The following is a 21,782-nucleotide window of genomic DNA, read 5'->3' as shown; positions in this document are numbered from 1 at the left end:
CATAAGTCTAGCTTATGCTACTGGGCTGGCTATTATATATAAACCTTTTCAGTGTACAGAGCTGGATTTTTTTTTTTTTTTTTAATGATAAAATTTATTATGAGCATGCTGATAAGTCCATTTCGAAATCAGGATGCCAGAGTTTTTTATTTTGTTTATTATGACAACTTTATTGAGATATAGTTGATACTATACTGTTTACTCATTAAAGTATATAAGGCCATGGTTTTAAGTATATTCGCAGAGCTCTATAATAAAACTCAATGGATTTTAGGCTGTTTCTTTACCCTGAAAGGAAACCCCATATCCCTTAGCCACCACCCTCTCTCCCCAGACCTGTCATCCCCCAGCCGTAAGCAACCACTAATGTACTTTCTCTCTCTATGGATTTGCCTATTCTGGACATTTCATGTGAATGGAATCATAAAATATGTGGTCTTTTGTGTCTGGCTTCTTAGCGTAATGTTTTCTAGGTTCATCCATGTTATAGCATATATCAGTACTTCTTTTAATGTCTAAATAATATTCTTTTGTATGGATAAACACATTTTATTTATCCATTCACTTCTTTATAGATATTTTTGTTGTTTCTACTTGTTGAATACTGTTATGAACATTTATGTATAAGTTGTTGAATAGACACATGCTTTTATTTCTCTTGGGTAAAAACAGGAGTAGAATTGTTGAAGCATTTGGTAACTCTGTGTTTGACCTTTTGAGAAACTACCAGACTGTTTTCCACAGAGGCTTCACCACTTTGCATTCCCACCAGCAATATATGTGGGTTCTACTTTTTCCACATCTTCACCAACAATTATTATTGACTTTTTTGATAGTAACTATTCTAGTGGGTATGAAGTGGTATCTCACTGTGGTTTTGATTTGCACTTCCCTAATGATTAATGATATTGAGCATCTTTTCATGTGCTTATTGGCCATTTTGATAACTTCGTTGATGAAATGCCTGTTTAAATCTTTTGCCCATTTTTTAATCAGCGTCTTTTTGTTGTTGACTTGTAGTTCTTTTTATATTTTGGATATTAATTCCTTATCAGATCTATGATTCACACATATTTTCTCCCATTCTGTAGGTTGTCTTTTCACTCTTGATAGTGTATTTGATGCATAGAAATTTTAATTTTGATGAAGCCAGACACAAAGACCATATATGTTATTATTTAACTTTTTTCTTTTATTGTCTGTGATCTTGGTATGCTAACCAAGAAATCGTTTCCAAATCTACTGTCATGAAGCTTTTCCTCTGTTTTCTTTTAAAGAATTTTATAGTTTTAGCTCTTACATTTAGGTCTTTGATCCATTTTGAGTTAATTTTTGTATATGGCGTAAGGTAAGGGTCCAAATTCATTTTTTTGTTATTTGGTTTTACTTATGGGATATCCAGTTTTACTAACACCATTTTTCTTTCAATAGATTGTTGTTTCCCCATTGAATGGTCATGACACCCTTGTTGAAAATCATTTGACCATATATGCATGCAAGTGTTTATTTCTGGGATTTCTATTCCATTGGTTTATATCGTGCCTTTCAAATGGCTATGTTTTAAAGTTGCTGGTTATAGTTCCATTTTCTGTGGTGGTGCCTTCAAATGAATACTTTGTTTCATTTTGCTTGTGAAATGTAGACATGGGTTTGAATTATTATTTTGTTTTATGATTATATAAAATACCAGGTGCCAAAGTCAAATCTACTAAAAACAAGGTTATTCAAAAAATTTAGCTTCTGTATAACTTTTTATTTCACCTCTTGCCTTCCTCCCATAATAGATAACCACTTAAACTTTTAAAAATATTTTCCCCTTAAACAAAAGGACACAGATATACCTCCTGTCTTAGATTAATGGTAGTATACTGTGGACACTTTTCTCTGCTTTGCTTTTTTCGCTTAACTGTGTACCCTAGAAATCACTCCTTAGTTTTTATGTTGAGCAGTGGTTGATAAACTAACTTTGTAAATAAATTTTTATTGGAATACAATGATGACCATTTGTCTCATAATCGTCTATAGCTACTTTCTATCTACAACAGCAAAGTTGAGTAGTTGAGACAGTTACCATATCAAGTTTTCCTCAAAGATTCCCTAAAGACATAAAAAAAATTTCCCCCATCTTTTCTACCCACCTTCAAGTGTATTGAGTGCAATAAAAGCCACTGTCAGTAGAGCTGGTGACCTTTTCTGCCCACTTAGCAGCAATCTCTCAGCCCTTATTTTGTATACTGGGGCTAAGTAAACATTTCTCCTTTCTTTTTAGCTGAGCTCCTCGCCAAAAAACAGCCATTAAAAACCAGTGAGGTGTATTCTGACGATGAGGAGGAAGAAGAGGATGACAAGTCCAGTGAAAAATCAGACCGTTCATCCCGAACATCGTCATCCGATGAAGAAGAAGAGTAAGCTGTATACATTTTTGTCTAGTAGTTAGGATGGGTGGATTTTTTGAGAAGAAGCTTAGCATAGTTTCCAAAATCGCCATTTGGGCTATGAATTGTTTTTGGTTCAGTACCCTGAATTGCTGAGCTGAGTTTCCCAGTATACTAGTCCAAAGATATGTTCCTGCCTTTGGCTCTTGGCCTTCAACCCTGGACATTTCATTTGGGCTCAGCAAGTAGGAACTGACTTCATCTTACCCTCACATTGGCCCGGAGCTTCCATTAGTTTTTTTACTGATAGGTTATCTGGGATGGCAGCCTTATTCAAGACAGTTCACACTACTGGTTAGGAATAGGATTCTATTACTGCTCTTTCTTATTAATTCATTTATTTCTCCTCCTGCCTTAATCACATGTACTTGGGTTGCGTTAAGTTTTAAGAAGTGGTATTATTTATTTATCTTGATATGTTTTTATGATGAATACTTTTTCCAGTGCCCTTTGTTCCTCATAGGAAAGAAGAGATCCCTCCAAAATCACAACCAGTCTCCTTACCTGAAGAATTGAATCGGGTTCGATTATCACGGTATAAGCTAGAACGTTGGTGTCACATGCCCTTTTTTGCTAAAACTGTCACAGGATGCTTTGTACGGATTGGCATTGGAAACCACAATAGCAAACCAGTTTACCGAGTGAGTGTTTTCTTCCTTGGATATCTGTCTATGTTTTAAATGTAATGAATGATTCTTGACTGGAAGTAGGAACTACTGAACAAATCTGTCACTCTTCAGCCTCTATTTGATGGGAAAATAGACTCCAGTCAAGATGCCCATAGAATAGTGACAGTCTGAGGTACCTGGGGATCATATGTGACCCACAGCCAGGAAGAGTGCTTGGAGTTGAAGGGACCGGTAGGTTTGAGTTTAGAATAATTTTCTCTGTTTTCCTTCTATATAAAAGCAAGAAGGGAGACATTTATGAAGTTTTCGTTGTAAGTTACATAATCTGGAAGCTTTGCTCATTTGAAAAATAAAGTTCTCACTAAACATTGTTGGCAGGTTCTTGGAAACTGAGACTTTAAACGAAACAACGTACAATGAAACCAGTTTAGTCATAGGCTAATTGCTATAAACAAGAGTTAAGTTCCTATGGCATATTTCTGATCACAAAAAATCACCAAATTTCTAAATAGAGATCTAAAACACTTTTAATATTAAACGTTTAAATAAATGTGTTAAACATACATTTAAGAAACATTTATTAAGAAAGATTAATAAAAATAAAAACAAATGAGGTAATGATTTTCCAATCCTCCTACTCCAGTTCAGGATCATGAGTGGCTGGAGCCTCCTGTCTCAGTAGTTTAGAGCTCAAGTCAAGAACCCACCCTGGACAGAATACCCTTCCGTCACAGGGGCACTCACACCCACACGCACGCACATACTCATTCTGAGATAATGTAGACACTCCAGTTCACTTCACGTGCACATCTTTGGGATGTCGGAGGAAACTGGAGTCCCCTGAGAAAACTCACACAGACAGTGGCCCCAGCTAGGAATCAATTTTTTCTTATCAATGTTATAGCAAAATGACATTATTCGAGGACCTGCTGTAGATGAAAATTTTCCATGTTACATATTAAGTGACTTCTGGAACAGGGAACTATATTGAGGTTGTAAAAAAAAAAAGAAACCTTTCAACCTAACAGAGGGTATTTTGTGGGTTCCAGCACTGCTCCTGTGGTCTGGTTGACTAGAACATAGCTGTTGGATTTTTGCTTTTTGTTTTTGTTTGTTTTTGTTCTGGGTTATATGGTTTTAACATGTGTTTACCTCCTCCTCTGAAGACCAGCCATACCATGTCCTGGAAAGCTTGGCAATAGAAATTGACCTCTGTGGTGTTCACATTTGGTTGATAAAACTAACCTCTGAAATCCCAAGTACACCTCCTAGTAAGGTATAATTAAGTTGGAGGGGAAGCGTCTAACGAGCCCCACCAGGCTAACTGGCTTCCCTCTTGGTGCTTGCTTACTCTGGGCACAGGGCTCCTGGTGCTTGGCCATCAGTTCTAAACCTGAGAGAGGTTGCCAGAACATCTTTCAGCTGTGGGCTCCTCTCAGTGCAGGGTCACTTGTCTGTACTTAGGTAGATTGAGCCAAAGAGAATATGATATGGAGGGCTCTGAAAGATTCTGTTTTTACTATTTTCTCTGCCTTTTCACTTAGGTTGCTGAGATCACGGGTGTTGTGGAAACTGCCAAAGTTTACCAGCTTGGAGGCACCAGAACAAACAAAGGACTACAACTACGGTAGGAGAGGTGCTTCTATGGCAGCTTCTGTTTCCACTGCAAATAGGCACTGTCTGTGTGGGCCGTTATTCTCTCCTAATGTGATGTTTTTCAGGGACTTGGAGGGAAACTTGTATTCTGCCTTTCCCTCTAGAGAAGTGGAATATATCTCTGTCATAGGGGTAATCAGGGATATGAAGTGGTAGGACATATAGAAAAAAAAGGTCAGGTTGTGAGACTCCTTCTCAGAGCCCTGCTGGCATTTCTTGAGCATGATCAGGAGGCTTGCTTCTGATCCTGGCTCTGTCACTAACTAACCTGATCTTTGACAAGTCACGTCACCTCTGTGGACGTATTTTCCTCTTCTGTAACATGATATTCACTGAATGCCTGCTACGTGCTACTATTCTAGGCATCAGGATAGAGGCAAGAACAAAATAGACACACACAAGTCTTTGCCTTTTTGGAGCCTGAAAATTCCAAAGCCCCCTATAGGAAGGAATATAAGCAGTTTGCCATGATTACTATAAATAGCAGGTAATAGACATGGCTCTACTAGAGCCTAATTTTGTCTCTATGGATCTTCCATTCCCTCATCCCATCCCCATCATCTCTCCTGGTCTGTTTAAAAAGAACTAGTTGAGGCGGGGTAGGGCAGTAGTCATAATGTGCAGCGAGTGTCTGTCCCTAGGAAAATGGCACTGACTCACTTAACTTTGCCAGCACAGCAGGCAGTAGAAAGGCAGTGCTCTTCCTCTCTAATGAATAGTTTCATTGTCATTCAGGTATCTACATAATTTATATTCTAGATGCCAGTTGACTATGATAGATTTTATAGTAAATGGTCTTTTGAAATACTGGCCAGGTCCATTTGTTTCCAATGCTAGCTTTGATTCTTAATCCTGGCTGCCCATAAGAACAACTTGGGAGTTTTTGTTTGTTGAATTTCAGTGCCTGGTTCCTAACTCCCAGAGATTCTGGTTCATTTGATCTACAGTAATGCTTTGGCATTAGAATTTTTATAAATCTTCCTAACCACTGCTAAAGGTTAGCCAGGTTTGAGAACCACAGAGATAGGTAGTACATAGTTTGGGAGGGTTGCTTTGTTGGTACTGTAGTCACCATACCCATTCTTGTGTAGGCATGGCAATGACCAACGAGTATTCCGCCTAGAGTTTGTCTCAAACCAGGAATTCACTGAAAGCGAATTCATGAAGTGGAAAGAAGCGGTAAGTGGATGGACATTACCTAACAGTTGTTCATGAAAACATTCAGAGCATCTCTTTCCAAAATCCCTTAATAACCTTGTATCTTGTTTTGATCCAGATGTTCTCTGCTGGCATGCAGTTGCCCACTCTAGATGAAATCAATAAGAAGGAATTATCTATTAAAGAAGCTCTTAATTATAAATTCAACGACCAGGACATTGAAGAGGTAAGAAACCTGGTCCCCCAGAGCCTAGAGGTTCATCAAGAACCAGTGTTAGAAAAGAGGATGATTTTCTTTTCTTTCTCTATATCTTGATGTTTTTAGCTATGCTACTATGCTTGAGGATGCAGGAATGCTGATACTGTTATCTTACTATTTATAGTTTATCAAGATTTTTTTCTATACATTCTCATTTGAAGTCAGTCTAAAGAAACGTATTCAGGATTCAGGGATCTGTATTCTGCTAGTCTTGGTCCTTCAAGAATTTTCTTTCTCCAGAACATTTTGGTAAAAGTTTTGATCTCTGTTTTCTTGGACAGTGGCTAGCATTACAGTACCAGGCACTTGGGCTGCTGCTGTTTATTGGTACATGTTCCTTCAGAGTGTCCCAGAAGAATCTCCATAACCCTAGAAGCAGCATAGTATCCCTTGGAATGAACTCGCTCGCTCGTGCTCATGCTCCCCTCACCCCCTCTCTCGAGCATGACACTGCTATAGGAATAGCTGCTCCCTTTTAACTAGCTGCTTATCTCCAAAATGGGCTCACTTAGCCTGTCTACAAAATAGTTTAGGAATACCTCACTGCTGGTATCTCTTCTCTGGTACAGATTGTAAAAGAAAAAGAAAGGTTCAGGAAAGCTCCACCCAACTATGCTATGAAGAAGACTCAGCTGCTAAAGGAAAAGGTAAGGAGTTCTACTCGAACCTCTTTCCCTGTCCTGTAAGTATATGTGGAAATTAGACTTATTCACCCTCTGCCAAGTTAGTAGTAGCAGGATTTTCCTTCCTATAAATTGAAACTGTTCTTGCTTATTCTCCTTACTATCTAGTCACTTTCGTTTCATGTGTAATTTCATAGACCCCATGGTAGTATCAGCACTGGGGTGAAGAGGCAAATGATATCGCCAAGCCCAATTGTGGTGGGTGGTTTTCTATTCTTCACATCAGGATGGGGTAAACCTTGTTGGGGTAAGTTAGCCATAGGGGGCCTGGGTTCTAAGGTTAATGTTACACATCACTGCTACTAGGGACCCAGAGCCAGGTAGCTATATGGGAAGGTGTTACTTCTATATAAAAATTATACCTAGCTTTTGTAAAGTTTGTTTTCAGTATTCTTTCACTTCTTCTGTCATTTGTTCATATGAGCTATCTTGCCTGTGCTAAAAGACGGGACATTTGATATGCAGATGGTTATAGCCAAAACCCTACTATTTTCTCTGTGCACAGGCCATGGCTGAGGACCTGGGCGATCAGGACAAGGCCAAACAAATCCAGGACCAGCTGAATGAGTTGGAGGAGCGGGCAGAGGCCCTGGACCGCCAGCGGACCAAGAACATATCCGCTATCAGGTGTGTTACAGAGCCCGTTTTGATTGAGCACCTATCCTTGGCCCACAGACCTTGCCACAGTTATCAGGGAAGCCTGTGGCCTTGTACATTCTGTGCTGCACTGGCTCCGCATATCTCCCACGTCAGGGCTCAGTGATTCCTCCTTTCACAGCCACTGACTTATTTCTCTTATTCACCTCCCAGTTACATTAACCAGCGGAACCGAGAGTGGAACATTGTGGAGTCTGAGAAGGCCCTTGTGGTGAGTAAGACAACTTTATCTGGATCACTAAAAATAATTTCAATGAATAAAATGTTATGAAATCTTCTCTACATCTTGTTCTGGTTCATTTTTTGAATTGTCGAAGTAATCTGTACACTTAACATATACATACTCTCTGTATGCACACATATACCCATATAATTTATAATGAAAAGCAGCAGTCTTCTGCCCTATCTTATCCCTCCCCATCCTTAGATCCTATTCCACAGGTATTTATTTTTATCAATCTCCAGTTTTGTTCTTTGGATTGTTGCCCCCATATCTGCTCTGGTGTTCTTGAAGGAGAAAGGATGATAGATAGCTTTTGACTTTTTTCAGGCCCTTGCAAAGACTGTTACTTATGCATAAGCTTATGATGAATGAGAGGAGGGGGGAAGGAGATACAGTTCTATAATGCATGCTGTCTGTTTCAGGCTGAAAGTCACAATATGAAAAACCAACAGATGGATCCCTTTACCAGGCGGCAGTGCAAACCTACCATCGTTTCTAATGTGAGTGCCCTAAAGAGGACGTTTTTAGTCAGGACCTAGATTCTGGGACATAAAATGAATTCCATTAGGAGATTAATAAAAAAGTTAAAAATAATGTTGTCTTAGTGGGATTTGCTTGCCTCAAACTCTTGGGTCTTGATACTTCCTTTTTTATCTTGCTATAGTAAAAACCTGGCATGGATTTATACAAACCTGTGGACTAACCCCCCTGTACCAGGTTGGGTTTACCAGTGCCATAGACATTAGGATTACGTAGGCTAGGTCACCTACCTAGGGGCCGGCTGGGCTTGGCTTGGCTTCAAAGCTTTTAATTGCCTCTTATTGCTACCTTGAGGAAAACCCCACTGAGCTGCTGATTGGGCCACTGTGGTGCTTATGATGCTAGTGGTAGTAGGTGGGAAAGGATCACAGTAGGACTGCAAGTATTGAACAATCTGCAAAATAACTTACTTTCTCAGTCCAGAGACCCAGCTGTACAAGCTGCCATATTGGCCCAGCTTAATGCAAAATATGGTTCTGGAGTGTTACCAGATGTCCCAAAGGAAATGAGCAAGGTAAGTACAGCACTACCCTACCCTGGGGTGGCCCACAGAGCTTGGCTGCTGGTCTGGGCACCAGAGTGGACACCTTGTGCTGACCTGGGCACCAGAATGTTCCTCCAGGTGGGCTTGATTTTCCCACCTGGAAGAACATGGAGTCCCACTTATTGTCCTTTCTCCATCCCAATTATGTACAAATGTAATAATCAGCTACTGAATTTTGGTCAAACAACCTAAATTCTAAACCGAACACCACTAATTGACTAAGGCCTTGACTATGACTTAGGCAACTGGCATCTAGCCCTCTTATCCACATTTTTTCTTATGGAGAATGGGAATAACACTCTATACCCTACCTGCAGGATAATTAGGAGCAGACGATATGTAAAGATAAGCTATAAAAGTGAAAGCTCTTTGAAAACTAAAATGTTACATTGAGAGAAACTGTCCATTTCAAAGCACTTTTCTGCCTAAGTTAGGTCTTCTCCTGTGGAGCCCAAACTGTTCCAGGAATTCATGAAATCTTGAGTCAGAAGGTGGTTTGCTGTCTAAAGCCCACCCTTTCTACCTTTGCACCACAGACGTAAGCCTGTCTGTCCTCTCTCGCCTTTGCTTTTAGGCTTCAGAAAAGAAAGTTCTTTGTGGCCTTTCAGAAAAGGACTTTAGTAGGAAAATGTAATGAACTTGAGCAAGAGCTTTTATATTAGTGGCAGCTGCTGCTTGAAGTCCACTTTCACTTACGCTTTTATAATTCGTTTTTCTCTTCACATTGCAGGGTCAAGGAAAGGATAAAGATTTGAATTCTAAGTCAGCCAGTGACCTCTCTGAAGACTTATTCAAAGTACATGATTTTGATGTGAAGATTGATTTACAAGTTCCCAGCTCAGGTAGGTGAGGGTGGGAGTGGTAATAGTCAAGGATCAGATGGCTCTCTGGCCCTCTCAGTCTGTAAGGCAGCTTATTTTAGGGAAGAAATGGGAGTGTTAGCCTATCAGTATTTATGGAGGCTAAAGGTATGTTTTGAGAGGGAACAGGAACAGTCAGGAAGCTACCTGGAGTGAAACACAAGACTAAAAGGACTTTGCAGGTACCTCCGCTGCCAATATGCTCTTCTTTCCCATAGAGTCAAAGGCTTTGGCCATCACCTCCAAGGCTCCACCAGCCAAGGATGGGGCTCCAAGAAGATCTTTGAACTTGGAAGACTACAAAAAACGACGGGGGCTTATTTGAGCACACCCAGGCTGCTGCTTCTGACCCTGCATGCCCCATCACAGTGTCCCACCTTTCCTCTTTTCCTTTAATTTGCCCTCTTTGGGCTGGAGCAGCAGTAGAACTGGGAAGAGACTCTAAACTGCCAGTCATCTGTAATATAAACCATTTGCTGTATAGACCTCCCTTGTCTGCACCGTCTCCCACCAACCCTCCCCCTACCCAGAGCTTACCCAGGTGGACCTGGGCTCTTTTGGGCTTTATCCACGTCTTTAGATTTGTGTTTGCCATTTTTTTTTAAACCAGCACAGTTCATTGGCCACACTGCACGCATTCAGTATTACCATGGAGCTGAGATTTTTGCTGGAGCCCCTGGTGGTGATAGCAGCAGCACTGGGCAGTCTCCTCTGTGGACTGCCTTTGACCCAACCATTGAACATTTGGCACCTGGCCCTTGTGGAGGGAGTGAGTTCTGGTCACCTGCAGTCCTCCTCCCTCCCTCCTCATCTTTCTCTTCTTCCCATCTCTGCGGAAAAGAGGTTTTCAAAACCAATTTAGTTTCAAAAATGTACATTTATGGGGAGGGAGGGGGGGTCTATTTGAGAGAGTGAGTGAGTGTATGTATGTGTGTGTATGTGTGTGTCTATAAGTGTGTGGATTTTTTTAATCATTTTTTTTAAATGCAGTACTCTTTGTATCAGTATGTCCTGGGTCTATCTATAGCTGTTTCAGATTTTTTTCAGCTGTACTCGAGCATCTGAAACTGCAAGAAAGAAACTCATTAAATGTGATTCTTCTTACTAAACAGGCCTGACTGCTGTAGCTGTGTAACTTCCCCTCCCCTATCTCCTCTTCCTCATCACCTCCCTACCTTGGAGAAAACTCCCCAGTTTGGCCCCTGCCCTGTAGGCTATGTCCTTGCAGGTGGGAGGGAAGCCCTCTGTCAGGTACCAGGGAGAGCAGTGCAGGTGTACTGCTCATCCCAAGGGTATAGCCCACAGCTTCTTGGCTGAATCTAGCGTTAGTCTTTTTCCCACCCCATGTTCTTGTCTTTTCCTAGTGATTCTGTTTTACAGCTGTTTCAGCAAGAATAATATTTTGTTTTGTTTTTAAGAGAAAGTATTCAACATGATGTGGAGAGAACCAACACAAAAAGATTTAGGTTGCAAATGTTAAAAGCATGTGCAGTTTTATGTGTGTGTATACATATATATATGGTAAGCATATATATTGTTGTGCAGCTAGGGTGAAGCCAGCAAAGAAGTGTGTATGTCTTTATGAAATGTTTGAAAAGAGATAAGCTGACTGCTTGATAATCATTCTCAGGTGTAAAGCTCCAAGTGTAAATAAAAGTGGCATTTAACAAATCTTTTCAGAACAAAGTACAGCTGACTATATATACCAAGAACTAAGCTAAAGAAAGAGCTGAGATCTGCTGATTCCCACAAGAGAGAGAGGAATCTAGAAGTTCTGCTTTGTACTTCTTCACCCTACTTTTCTATAAGGAAGTAGGATAATGGGAAACCACAGAGTGAAGTTGTATTTAAACATAAAAATGGATTTGGTAACTCTTCTGGGTTTAGTAGAGCCTCAGCATTGCTTTAACTTAGTTTACACTTTTTTATTTTAAAAAAACAGTAACGGATGGTTTTTAAAAAGTATTGTGACTGTAAAATGGATAAATATGACTGTGACACAGCTAGGCGGTAGCTGTGACACAGTTCAGTTGGGCAAAGGAGTGGTGATGGACTCATTAAAATCATATATACTTGAATAGTCCATTGACCAAAACCCTTTATAGACTATTGTGTAAATGTGGAATCACAAACTGTTAAACATTGCGTGGACTCCGGCAGAGTTCTTGAGGCTGCTGGGACCTTTGATCATGATGAACTTGGACTTCTTTCTCTTTCTGGTTTTAAAAAACATAAAATTATAGAATCCATATAATTTGCTGGAGCCATTCTGATCCACCATGTAGATCTGTATTTAGTATCATTTGGATTTGGAGAAGTGTCGATTATATTATGGCTGTGTAATAAAATTTTTATTAAAACTGCATCACACTGTAGCCGCCTCGCCACTACCTCCCCACATGCAGCTGTTGAAATTTTCATTCTGAGAAACCAAAACAACAGGGAGAAAAACCAAAGAAGACCGAAAGTTAACTTATCACCTGAATAGCCTGCTTGGAAATTAGGATCAAAACTGAGGACTTGGCTCCAGTCTCAACTGAGGAAGGGCCTCTGAACTGAGATCTTGACCAGGCATAAGTCATGAAATTATAGAATCAACTGGGTTTCTTGGTTCATGGTAGTTCTTGCGCTGGGAAATTGCTGTAGGGGCCCCTTGTTCCACAAACACACACACACCAGTGTGGTTTTAGTGTTGAAGGGTGCAGTACCTAAGGCTGTTTTACACATTTTTCACTACCTTCCAAGAAGCAAAAAGGCCAGTGACCATATGCCTAGCTCATGATGTATAGGTCTGTTTGTCTGTCTTGCTTCTGACAGGTGCAACTTCCCTTCAAAAAGAATGTTTTTGTTTCCTTTGTTTCTGTGAAATCCTGGCCTGTCACTCAAACTGTACAGATATTTGTAAATAAATTTTATGCCCTGTTTTAACAAGAGGATCAAATTTAATCCAAGGATTGCATCCTGAGTGGCAACTCTCAAAGTCATGTTTTAAAAGTCCAAGAGAGCCTAGCCTCTCTTTTGCTTCATTTCTCTCCTTTCCTGTCTCTTAGCCCTATACCCCCCAAAGTGAAAGTGGCTGTTTTCAAGTCTTCAGAAGCCTAGTTCCCCAGAAGCCTCTCCGGTATGGCACTTGTCCAGACAGGGCAACCTCCAGTTGGCCTGATTTACTTCCTGCCTTAGAAGATACCACCAAGCTTTCACAGAACTAGGTAGGCCCCTGATTCACTGCCTAATGCTAGCAAGAGTCTGGTCCTTTCAGCTTTCAGTTGGCCTAGGAGCACTTCCTTTGCTATCTTATTTTCTTGTGAAAGGAGAACCCAGGAGCAGAGTTTGGCCCTGGAGGAAATACTGATAGTCTTTAAGGGCTCCACACACCCACTACCTGGGGCTGTTTCTCAAAGCTTTCTGACCTTGTTTTAGCTAGCGTGCAAGATCCTCCCCTTTAGAGATGGGAAGGTGGGAGGTAACAGTCACACAATGGTAGGAACCCCGTCCATGCCTGCCTCTGGGAGAGGGGTGGATCACTGGGGCTCATCCAGCAACTGCATCCAATGAGGTTTTCTCCAGCTCTTTATTACTCCCACTACCTGACTGTTGGGAGCAATGGGCTCTCTGGGCCCTAGAGATCAGGGATTTAAGCAAAGGACAGCCTAGTCCGATCATCTCCCAGGATCTGGTGCTGTGAGGAAGCCACTTGCTGCCTATCTGAGGGAACAAGGGAGCTGACCACCCTGGGAAGAGGGATGCAGAGGGAAGAGGGGCGCAGGGTTGCTTAACTTCATTTTCCAGAGTTGTGTGGGGGTTGGCTTTCCTTGTGTGATCCTGAAAGTCAGTGTCCAGCAGCTCTCCCGCTGGCCCCAGCTTGGATTCTTTGCGTGACTTCCCCAACCAGACCAAAGGGGGCTGCTGATGTCCCTTGGGGAGGAAAGTGTTGGGGAGCTGGAGGGAACAGCAGTGTTAAGAGAGCTGATGGGCAACCTGTCTTCTCTGTAAAGGTCCCTAGGCCAATCCCAATGCACTTGAGCAGAAACAGAAGGTTTAGTTCTTGGCCTGTAGAGGGGCTTTAGCCACTGCAAAGGCACATCTAGGGCCTCCAGCTGGTGCTTTGGACTATAGAAAGAGCCAAGAGCTGCTTGCATAGTAGGCTCAGTGCAGGGTTCATACCCCAGGGCAGCCACTCACTATCTAGGGCTGAGTTAATTAACTACTCTAACGAGCATCCCGATCTTTAAAATAAAATCTGTCAGAATCGTGTTAAAGATTAAATGTTCCTTTCCCCAGTAGGGGTTGATAAATGCTATTGCTAGTGACAGCAGAGGCAGCTAGGCCTTGGAGAAGAAACTGTTGGGGGCCTAGCAGCAGGCTGCGAGATAGAGGGAGCTGCGGGGAAAGGAGGGGGTGGAAGCCGCAGAACAGCCCCTGGGGTGGGGTGGGGGAGCAGAAGACACTACCAGCGGGAGAGCTTGGCCCAGAGACTCCTGGCAGCCTCCACCTAGGGGGAGGGAGGGCAAGAATCTCCGTCTCCAGGCTGACGTTCCCACAGGTGGGCACTGGGGCTGGCCTGGGGAACCGTCCAGAGAAGCAGGGCTGCCCTCCAGCCGCCCACCCCCACCCGCCCCTTGCTGCTGTTAGTCTCTCTAGCCCGCAACACACATCATCTTTACAGATGACTGGTCTGAAAGCGGCGACCCGCCTTTCAGCCTTCAGTGGCTCCAAAGGCTGACACCTCGCCACCGCCCCAGCAGGCTCAGAAAGATTGTGAGGCCCGACCTCCCCCCCACCCCCACCAATAATAATTAAAACATAAAAACTGTACAAAACCGGGAAATAAGTGTGAAGAAGTCCCAAAGTTCTGATCCTTCCCATGATGACTACCTCCACACCTTCTTTAAAATACCAAATTCTTTTTTTTCCTTTTGCCTGTCTATGACCCTGCTTTGCTAAGCGCGTACGGAGACCGTCTATTGTGGCCACACACACATTTACCTCTCCTGGCATACATTGTTCTATCTCCATTGATTTTCCCTTTTGAACTCATGCGTCAGCAGAAAAGTCACCTCCTCCGGGAAGCCTTCCCTAATCTCCCCTACCCACTCAGGTTTGGAAGCTACTTGTGTCGCCGCATTTCTCTCCGTAACTCCACCACCCAGCGCCGCCTGGCACTTAGTTAACGCCCAATAAACTCGATGGAGGTAAGGGGACACGGGGGCGGGGAAGGCAAGCGGATGTCCAGTAGCTGCCGCCCCGTTCTAGGGCATTCGACCCCACTTCTCATCCAGTCCCCAGACCTCAGCGCACGCAGGAATGAGACGTGGCGGCGCGGATACCGCCCGCAGTAGAAGTCCAAGCTGCTGGTCCTTCGAGTTCGACCCAGCAGTGGATGAAAGCGTCCTGCTCACTCCGGCCAGAGTGCGGGTGTGCCGCGGCCCCGACGAGCCCGGACGAGCCAACAGCCTCCTCCTCTGTTCACCCCTCGGGGCCCAGCGTCCTTGGAGTCGGGTCCCAGCGTCCCGCTGCTTGCACGGGCGTGCGCTCAAGTCTCTGGGTGTGGACCCTGGCTGGGCGCGCGTCCCCGTGGCTTCCCGGCGTTGGGAGCAGGAGCCTCAGCTTTCAGGCGCACTCCTAGCTCATGGCGTCCCCGCAGCAGTCGCAGAGGCTGAGGGACCAGGGGCCTGGCTTCTGGTTCTGCCCCGCCACAGGATGCTCTGTGAATTCAGTCGCAGCGCACGTACTCGGGGTGAAGGGCACGCCAGCAGGCTGAGATCACAAATAGAATTAGGGGTTGTGCCCTCTCCCCGCAGTTAGGAGATTGAGAGTGGTGCCCTGGTGGCATTGTGGGAGACAGAGGCTGACTGCGCCTTGGGCGTTCTTTGAACAGTTGCCCCAACACCAGTGGCCACGTCCCTGACCTCAGATGCTCCCTCCACTTGGCCACTGAGATTCTGCTGTTTCTGAGTTCTGGAGAAAGGGAGGAGGGAGAACCACAGTAACACAGCCTCCTGGGAGGGTGGGAAACCTCGTTCTGAAGTGTGTCAGGAGAGAAAATGTTCTTACTGCGCATACACAGGTGTGGTGACACATTTTGTTCCTTTAAGGCAAGAGTGATTCAGATGGTGGCAGGTCGATGAACACTGCTAGATCCCTAGCCCTGTTAAACTATCCTAGCACCCAATCCCAGAATATTTCCATGAAGTCTATCAATTATGAGGCCAGAGGTGGCATGGGGAGGAGGAGAAACCCAGAGGCAAGGAAAAAGGTCTGGGGCTGTCAGGTGAAGACAGTCTTTCACTTTTCTCCCCAGGAGGAAGGAGATTCTAATTCTTCCCAATCCTCAAGTTTCTATTGGCCGCTTTCTCTGGCCAGCCCTCCAGCACCCCCTCTAGTATGTTCTGGACATGGAAGGACGTCTGACTGACCAGGGTTGAGGAACTGTTTGCACGAAGTCGCTGAAACACCAAGGTCTCACTGACAGTCCCTTGGAAACAGAGTAAATGCAGCCATTTGGCATCATGGGGCCTGTTTTCTGTTTGGGCCCTTTCTGGTTTCCTTCCTCCAAAAGACGATGTAAATGATACACCACCAGGAGGGAGTCATCATAGGAGCTACTCATTCCTGTACCCCTTTCACCTAGCACAGTGCTTGATTCATAGGAGCTACTCAATGGAAGTCTGTTTGCTCTGTGGGTGAATAAATTCATCACAGATATTGTCACAGAATATTGGAACTTTTGGGGATCTTTTGGAGGACACCAAGCCCCACAGAACATGTCTCCAAAATGTTGACTGGAATGAGACTCCATACCACCTGGTCTAGAGGAAAATTTCCTGTTCCCCTTACCCCATCCCCCAACACACACACCATAGGGGCTCTGCTCTCTCGGAGGAGGCCTTCAAGTCCCCTCAAAGCAACAAAAGTGACAAATTCAGGAGCACTGGTCAGGTCAAAGGCTGTGCTCCATCCTTTCTCCCCCAGGTGAGAGGCTTTGCCTGTGGGTCTTGGGAAGCAGAAGCTGGCACTGTGCCTGGCCAGGGATGGCGAATAACGAGTGTCATTGCTCCTGCCCCTGGGGCCATCGGTGCTGCCTGGGGGATGGGGTAAAGAAGGAGCAGTGCTAAATGACACGGGCTGGGGAATAAAACCAAGGCCTCAGAAATCCCTTACCTCACACAATGTTGAGGGAGCCATTTTCTGGCTCCCTCTTTCCCAGCTTTTGTGCCTCAGTGTTGTTACCCTTCAGGAAGGGACCTCAGGCTTGATAAATCCTGAAGGCCATTAGAGAGGCATGAAGACTCAGATACCCCAGGATTCAGGCCTCTAAGGCACAGAAGGATCTTTGAACTGAGATGCCACAAGAAGAAAAAAGATCAGTTCTTCCTTCAGACACATTGGCCTTCTGGGTAAGGCAGAGGAACTCCCATGGCCTGTCTCATAGCAGCCATCTAATGACCATCAAAACCTTGAAATATTCTTCTATACCTCTTGTTTCCCCATTTTTTGCAGCACAAAGAGGCCACTCCTCCACCTATGTAGTGGTCAGTCTGATTTTCTCCATATCCTTCTACTCACATCCATCTACTCAGGGCCTGAAGGACTGTGGAAACTGAGGCATGAAGAACAAGATTCCAGGATTTGAGATGTCATTCTTCGCTCAACTAAGAGAACATGAGGGCCCCCTGACCTTGTCCCACAGCTATGTTGGGACCCCCAGGCCCTGTCCCAATATGTACCCTTATGCTTTCTGCCTGCGGTAGGTAGAGGCAGACTCTGCCTTCATTGAATAAGGTAGGGACTAAACTATGAGATGTTAATGAAAGAGATTGAGCGTATCACAGGAAAAGAAGTCAGAGACCTAGCCAGGACTTACTCTGGCTTTACCACTAATTAGCTATGTAACCTTGTGCAAGTGCCTTCACTTCCCTGGTGAGTCACTTAAACCCTTTGTTACTTCTGTATTGTAAGAGAGGAGGATAGGATGCATCTAAAGGCCCTGCCCACTCTAATAGTCTATGAAATCTGCTCTCATTTCAATACCCATTCTCAGGTTTGCCCTTAACTTTTGTTAAATGATCTAGTTAACATAATACAAGTTAATACAATCATGATGCTAACAAATACTTCAATTAAAGGTGATCTTTACTTACCACCATTTTTTGCAGCACAAAGAGGCCACTTTATTATTATTTTAGAATCAATATGTATTAAAGGTCATTTCATTCTTTATTTTAAATAAACTTCTGTCAATGAGTATATATAAAAAAAAAACTTTCCAGTGAGAGACACCTGAGCAGGTATGGCAAAGAGCTCTTCTTTGGTTGCTGGCCCTTGGGCAAGTGCCTGATACAAGAAAAAAAGGAATTACCCCTGAGTTTTCTCTTGGCAGCCGAGACAGAGACCCAGCTCCTAGTCTGCTTGTGCCTACAACATTGCCCAGACTGGCACACAGGTACACAGTACCTATCTTTGTAATTCTGGCAGATCTTTGCTGACTCTCCCCATGCTGGGTTTGTCCCCAGCCCCTCTCTGAGAGTAGTACCTTCTCAGCTCCCACCACAGACCAGGAGAGCTCCAAAGAAGGGAGAAGAATGCAGAAGACATGGGTGTTTCTGGGCCTTCCAGCTCTAGAGTACACCCCTCACATAGACACCTAGGCTTTTCCAGACATCTGTGCCCCAGAGGAGATAGCCATGTGATTTCCCAGGTTCTCCACAGAGGACTCAAGTATTCACACTCCTGTATTTCCTACTTTCTTACTCCATTCCCTCAGTTTCTGCACCCTCCTCCCCCTTCCACTCTTTTTTTCATCAGTTCCTCCAGGATCTTCTCATTTCTTCTTTCCTAAAAGCTCCTGTTCTTTCTCTCTCTGAACCGTCCTTTTCTTTCCTCCTGGGCCATCCTTGAATCCTGGATGAAGGGAGATAAGAAAAGGAAAGCTCTTCCTTTTGGCCTTCATCAGCATCAGGCAATCTTTCCGCTGCACTCTTCCTACAGGGCCCCCAACAATCCCTAGGCACCAGGCACCTGATAAGGGATCCTCACTTGTGGCATTTGCAGGGAAGGCAAGCGGGAAGCCGGGAAATGCTGTGAAACACTGACTTCTACTCAAAGCAGCCTTGCAGTTCAGCCGACTACCACCATGTGAAATGTCCAAAGACTCACCACAACGATGCCACTGATGAGCATACTGCAGTGTATGAAACACTGCACCAACATCAGCAGTCCCCTCTTAGTTTCACAGCCCAAACTCTGTGGGTCAGGTGAGGTTTTCCTAATTACATTTAGAGTGTGGTGAACCTGAGACTGGCTATTTCTACCACCCACTCTAAAACTGTTCTAACATTTTAGAGATTTCACATCTTTCATTTTATTTTATTCTCACAGCAATCCTGTGAGGTGGACAAACAACCTTGCGGAGGAGAATCAGCAGTTCAAGGAGGTGAAATGACTTACTTGCACGCAGCAGACTCCAAGCCCCAAACTCCAAAAGTAAAAGGGGGCAAGAGGGGCACAGCTCCCGCCAGCCAGCAGCCAGGGATGCAGCCAAACACTCCGCCTGGACACGTGAAGAGATCCAGGCCCCGCCCCCTGGCCTTGTTCTCTGCCCGCAGGGAAGTGGGGTGTTTGAGGGGAGAAGTCTCTGCCGTTCCCGGGACAGAGTCCCCGCTTGAGCGCGCGCCCTGGGAGAGGCTTCTTTAGAAAGCAAGTGGCCTTGAACTCTGTGCTGAAGGGACACTGGGAAGAGAGAAGCCCGGGAAACCTGGAAACCTTGGCTTAGGATGGATGGAATGCCGAAAGGAGCCGGAGGGACTGGATGGGAGAGCAAGAGCAGGATTAGCTCCTCCCTTGCGGGGTCAGAGACCTTGGAGCCGGCAGGAGGAGGATTCCTCTACAGCCCCGAAGGCTGGGAAGGCAGTAGGACCCGGAGGCGGAGCGCCCCTCCCGTCTCCTCGAGGGCGGGCACAGAGAGGCCGTGAGGGCCAGACCCTGGTTTTATGTCTACGAAGTCTGGGCTTCCTGGCCACCCGGAGCAGTAACCCAGAGCCATCCCCGCCGAGCTGAGGCCTTTAGAGGCCCGCGCTTTCTCTGAAAGTGAAAGGAGTGGGCGGGGGGCGCGGCCGAGGCGGGGCCCAGGCAGGCGGTGGCGCAGGCTCCGCCTCAGGGCAGTCTCGAGCCGGGGGCGCCGAGCGATTCCAGTCCCCGCCGCGCCGCGGGCTGCCGGGCTCCACTGCAGCTCCTGTGCCGGGAAATGACCCTGCCCGGGGGCCCGACGGGCATGGCGCGGCCGGGAGGCGCGGGGCCCTGCAGCCCGGGGCTGGAGCGGGCCCCGCGCCGGAGTGTCGGGGAGCTGCGTCTGCTCTTCGAGGCACGCTGCGCCGCAGTCGCGGCCGCCGCCGCCGCGGGGGAGCCCCGGTCCCGCGGGGCCAAGCGGCGTGGGAGACAGGTCCCCAACGGGCTTCCGCGGGCTCCCCCCGCCCCGGTGATCCCGCAGCTGACTGTGACAGCCGAGGAGCCAGACGTGCCCCCGGCTAGCCCCGGACCGCCCGAGCCCGAGGGCGGCTGGCTCCCGGCCGAGGTCTCGTCGCACCTGCAGCAGCCGCGCCGCCTCTCCACCTCGTCGCTCTCCTCTACTGGCTCCTCGTCAATGCCCGAGGACTCGGAGGACGATCTGCTGAGCGACAGCGAGAGCCGGAGCCGCGGCAACGTGCAGCTGGAAGCCGGCGAGGACGCGGGTCAGGTACGGGCCGCGGGGGCGGGGCCAGCGCGGGCGCGGGGGCCTCGCTTTGGGGACCCGGCTCGGAGCGCGCTGAGGGCCGACTACTGCCCCGAGCTCCCTCCGCCGAGGCCCGATTCTCACTGTCCAAGGGACATAGGGGTCGGGGTCGCCTGGGCAGTTTTCACCCTGATTCCACAGAAGGGTCGTGGCCCGAGCCCTGGAGGGTCCAAGAGAGCGAGTGAGGCGGAGTCTGCGACCGGCCACGGGGACCCGGTGGGGTGGGGAGCGGGGGAGCGAGACCTGCTAACTGCGTGGTGGGGCTGGACGAATCGAAGGGGTCGGCTTTGCCCGGCGAACTCTCGGAGAGACAGGGGCGAACGAGTCTCTCTCTTTCGCCGCCCCCTCTCCCGCGTCGCGGCCCCACCCCCGCCGTTGCCACGGTTTCCCTCTCCTGAGTGGGAGTGGAGCTGCGCTCCAGGCTCTGCTCGGGAACCGCCGCCGTCTGCTCCCGGCGCCCGCACGAGGCGTGGACGCGGGAAGGGCGGGGCTGGGAGCTCTGACAGGGGGTGGAACGCCGCCCTTCTCGGTTTACCGCTCCTAATTATGGCCAGCGGAGGGTAAACTGAGGCCGAAAAGGCGGGATCAGTCTGCTAATATCCGTCTCTGGTGTCAGAGGCCAGATCTGACCCTCGGATAATCCAGGCCAAGTTACGATGAAGTCATTCCCTGTGCTTGTCCCTTTGGGGTGTGCCGCGCGCAGGACAGCCGTCTTTTGCCCCTTGTTTAAACGAAGGCGAAATACTTTAAATAACTCCCTGTGGTCAGTGCGAAGGAATTGTTCTCGATCCACGTTATGCAAGTGTCCCGTGAGCTGAGGTAAAAGCGAAGGGCTCCCTGCAGGCTCTGGTGCCTCCGGGCCTTCCCAGAAGGGCGGTGAGAACTGTGGTCGCACGCCAGGGTTGCCTGGGAGCTGTGGGGACAGCACTAGGGAGCGGCCCGGGCCTGCCGAACCCAGGCTCCGCCACACTCTCGGATTGGACCAGGCAGTGGAGATACTTTAACGACTTGAGACGGATCTGTGACTTAGTTACCCCTTGAGACTTACATTACCCAGAGGGCGGTGTGGTTTGTAACATAAAAGGAAAAAGAAAAAAAAAATCTCTTAGACTAGGAACATACCCCGCCGCCAGGTGTAGGGTTCGGGGAGTCTCTCTCTCCTCCCCTGGAGAATAAGGGTGCCCCTGACCCATGGTCGTTCTAGCGCAACCCTAGCCCAGGTAGGGAGGCAGGTATCTAGGGGGTGATGGAATGTGGGGCAGTGAGAGGACTCCTCCCTCCCCGCCTCCGAAAATCCGGAGCAGTAGCTTCGGGTCCACCACACCCCCCGCCCCTCCTCGCCCCCTCCCCCCACCCCCCGCTCAAATATC

General features: G+C 46.6%; 2 protein-coding genes across 3 annotated transcripts in view; both read left to right on the top strand.

Moving 5' to 3' along the window:
• The window catches only part of RTF1 (RTF1 homolog, Paf1/RNA polymerase II complex component), a 41,572-nt gene extending 29,553 nt beyond the window's left edge, over positions 1 to 12,019 (top strand). For both annotated transcript variants that reach the window (XM_039843829.1, XM_039843830.1), the window contains exons 7-18: positions 2,270 to 2,405; positions 2,899 to 3,076; positions 4,609 to 4,691; positions 5,812 to 5,899; positions 5,997 to 6,104; positions 6,707 to 6,784; positions 7,326 to 7,447; positions 7,631 to 7,688; positions 8,123 to 8,200; positions 8,659 to 8,754; positions 9,515 to 9,626; positions 9,863 to 12,019. In XM_039843829.1, coding sequence (XP_039699763.1) covers positions 2,270 to 2,405; positions 2,899 to 3,076; positions 4,609 to 4,691; positions 5,812 to 5,899; positions 5,997 to 6,104; positions 6,707 to 6,784; positions 7,326 to 7,447; positions 7,631 to 7,688; positions 8,123 to 8,200; positions 8,659 to 8,754; positions 9,515 to 9,626; positions 9,863 to 9,969 — 1,244 coding nt within the window. In that variant the 3' untranslated portion in view covers positions 9,970 to 12,019. The remainder of the gene's footprint in view (positions 1 to 2,269; positions 2,406 to 2,898; positions 3,077 to 4,608; positions 4,692 to 5,811; positions 5,900 to 5,996; positions 6,105 to 6,706; positions 6,785 to 7,325; positions 7,448 to 7,630; positions 7,689 to 8,122; positions 8,201 to 8,658; positions 8,755 to 9,514; positions 9,627 to 9,862) is intronic.
• Positions 12,020 to 19,839: 7,820 nt separating this feature from the next.
• ITPKA (inositol-trisphosphate 3-kinase A) overlaps positions 19,840 to 21,782 on the top strand; it is an 8,676-nt gene continuing 6,733 nt past the window's right edge. The window contains exon 1 of the mRNA XM_039843831.1: positions 19,840 to 20,376. Within this exon, the coding sequence (XP_039699765.1) occupies positions 19,888 to 20,376 (489 nt within the window). The 5' untranslated portion in view covers positions 19,840 to 19,887. The remainder of the gene's footprint in view (positions 20,377 to 21,782) is intronic.

Source organism: Pteropus medius, unplaced genomic scaffold (assembly GCF_902729225.1).
Source record: "Pteropus medius unplaced genomic scaffold, Ma_sr-lr_union100, whole genome shotgun sequence".
In the NCBI taxonomy this organism is placed as follows: Eukaryota; Metazoa; Chordata; class Mammalia; order Chiroptera; family Pteropodidae; genus Pteropus; species Pteropus medius.
This window is presented reverse-complemented; position numbering and strand designations above follow the sequence as displayed.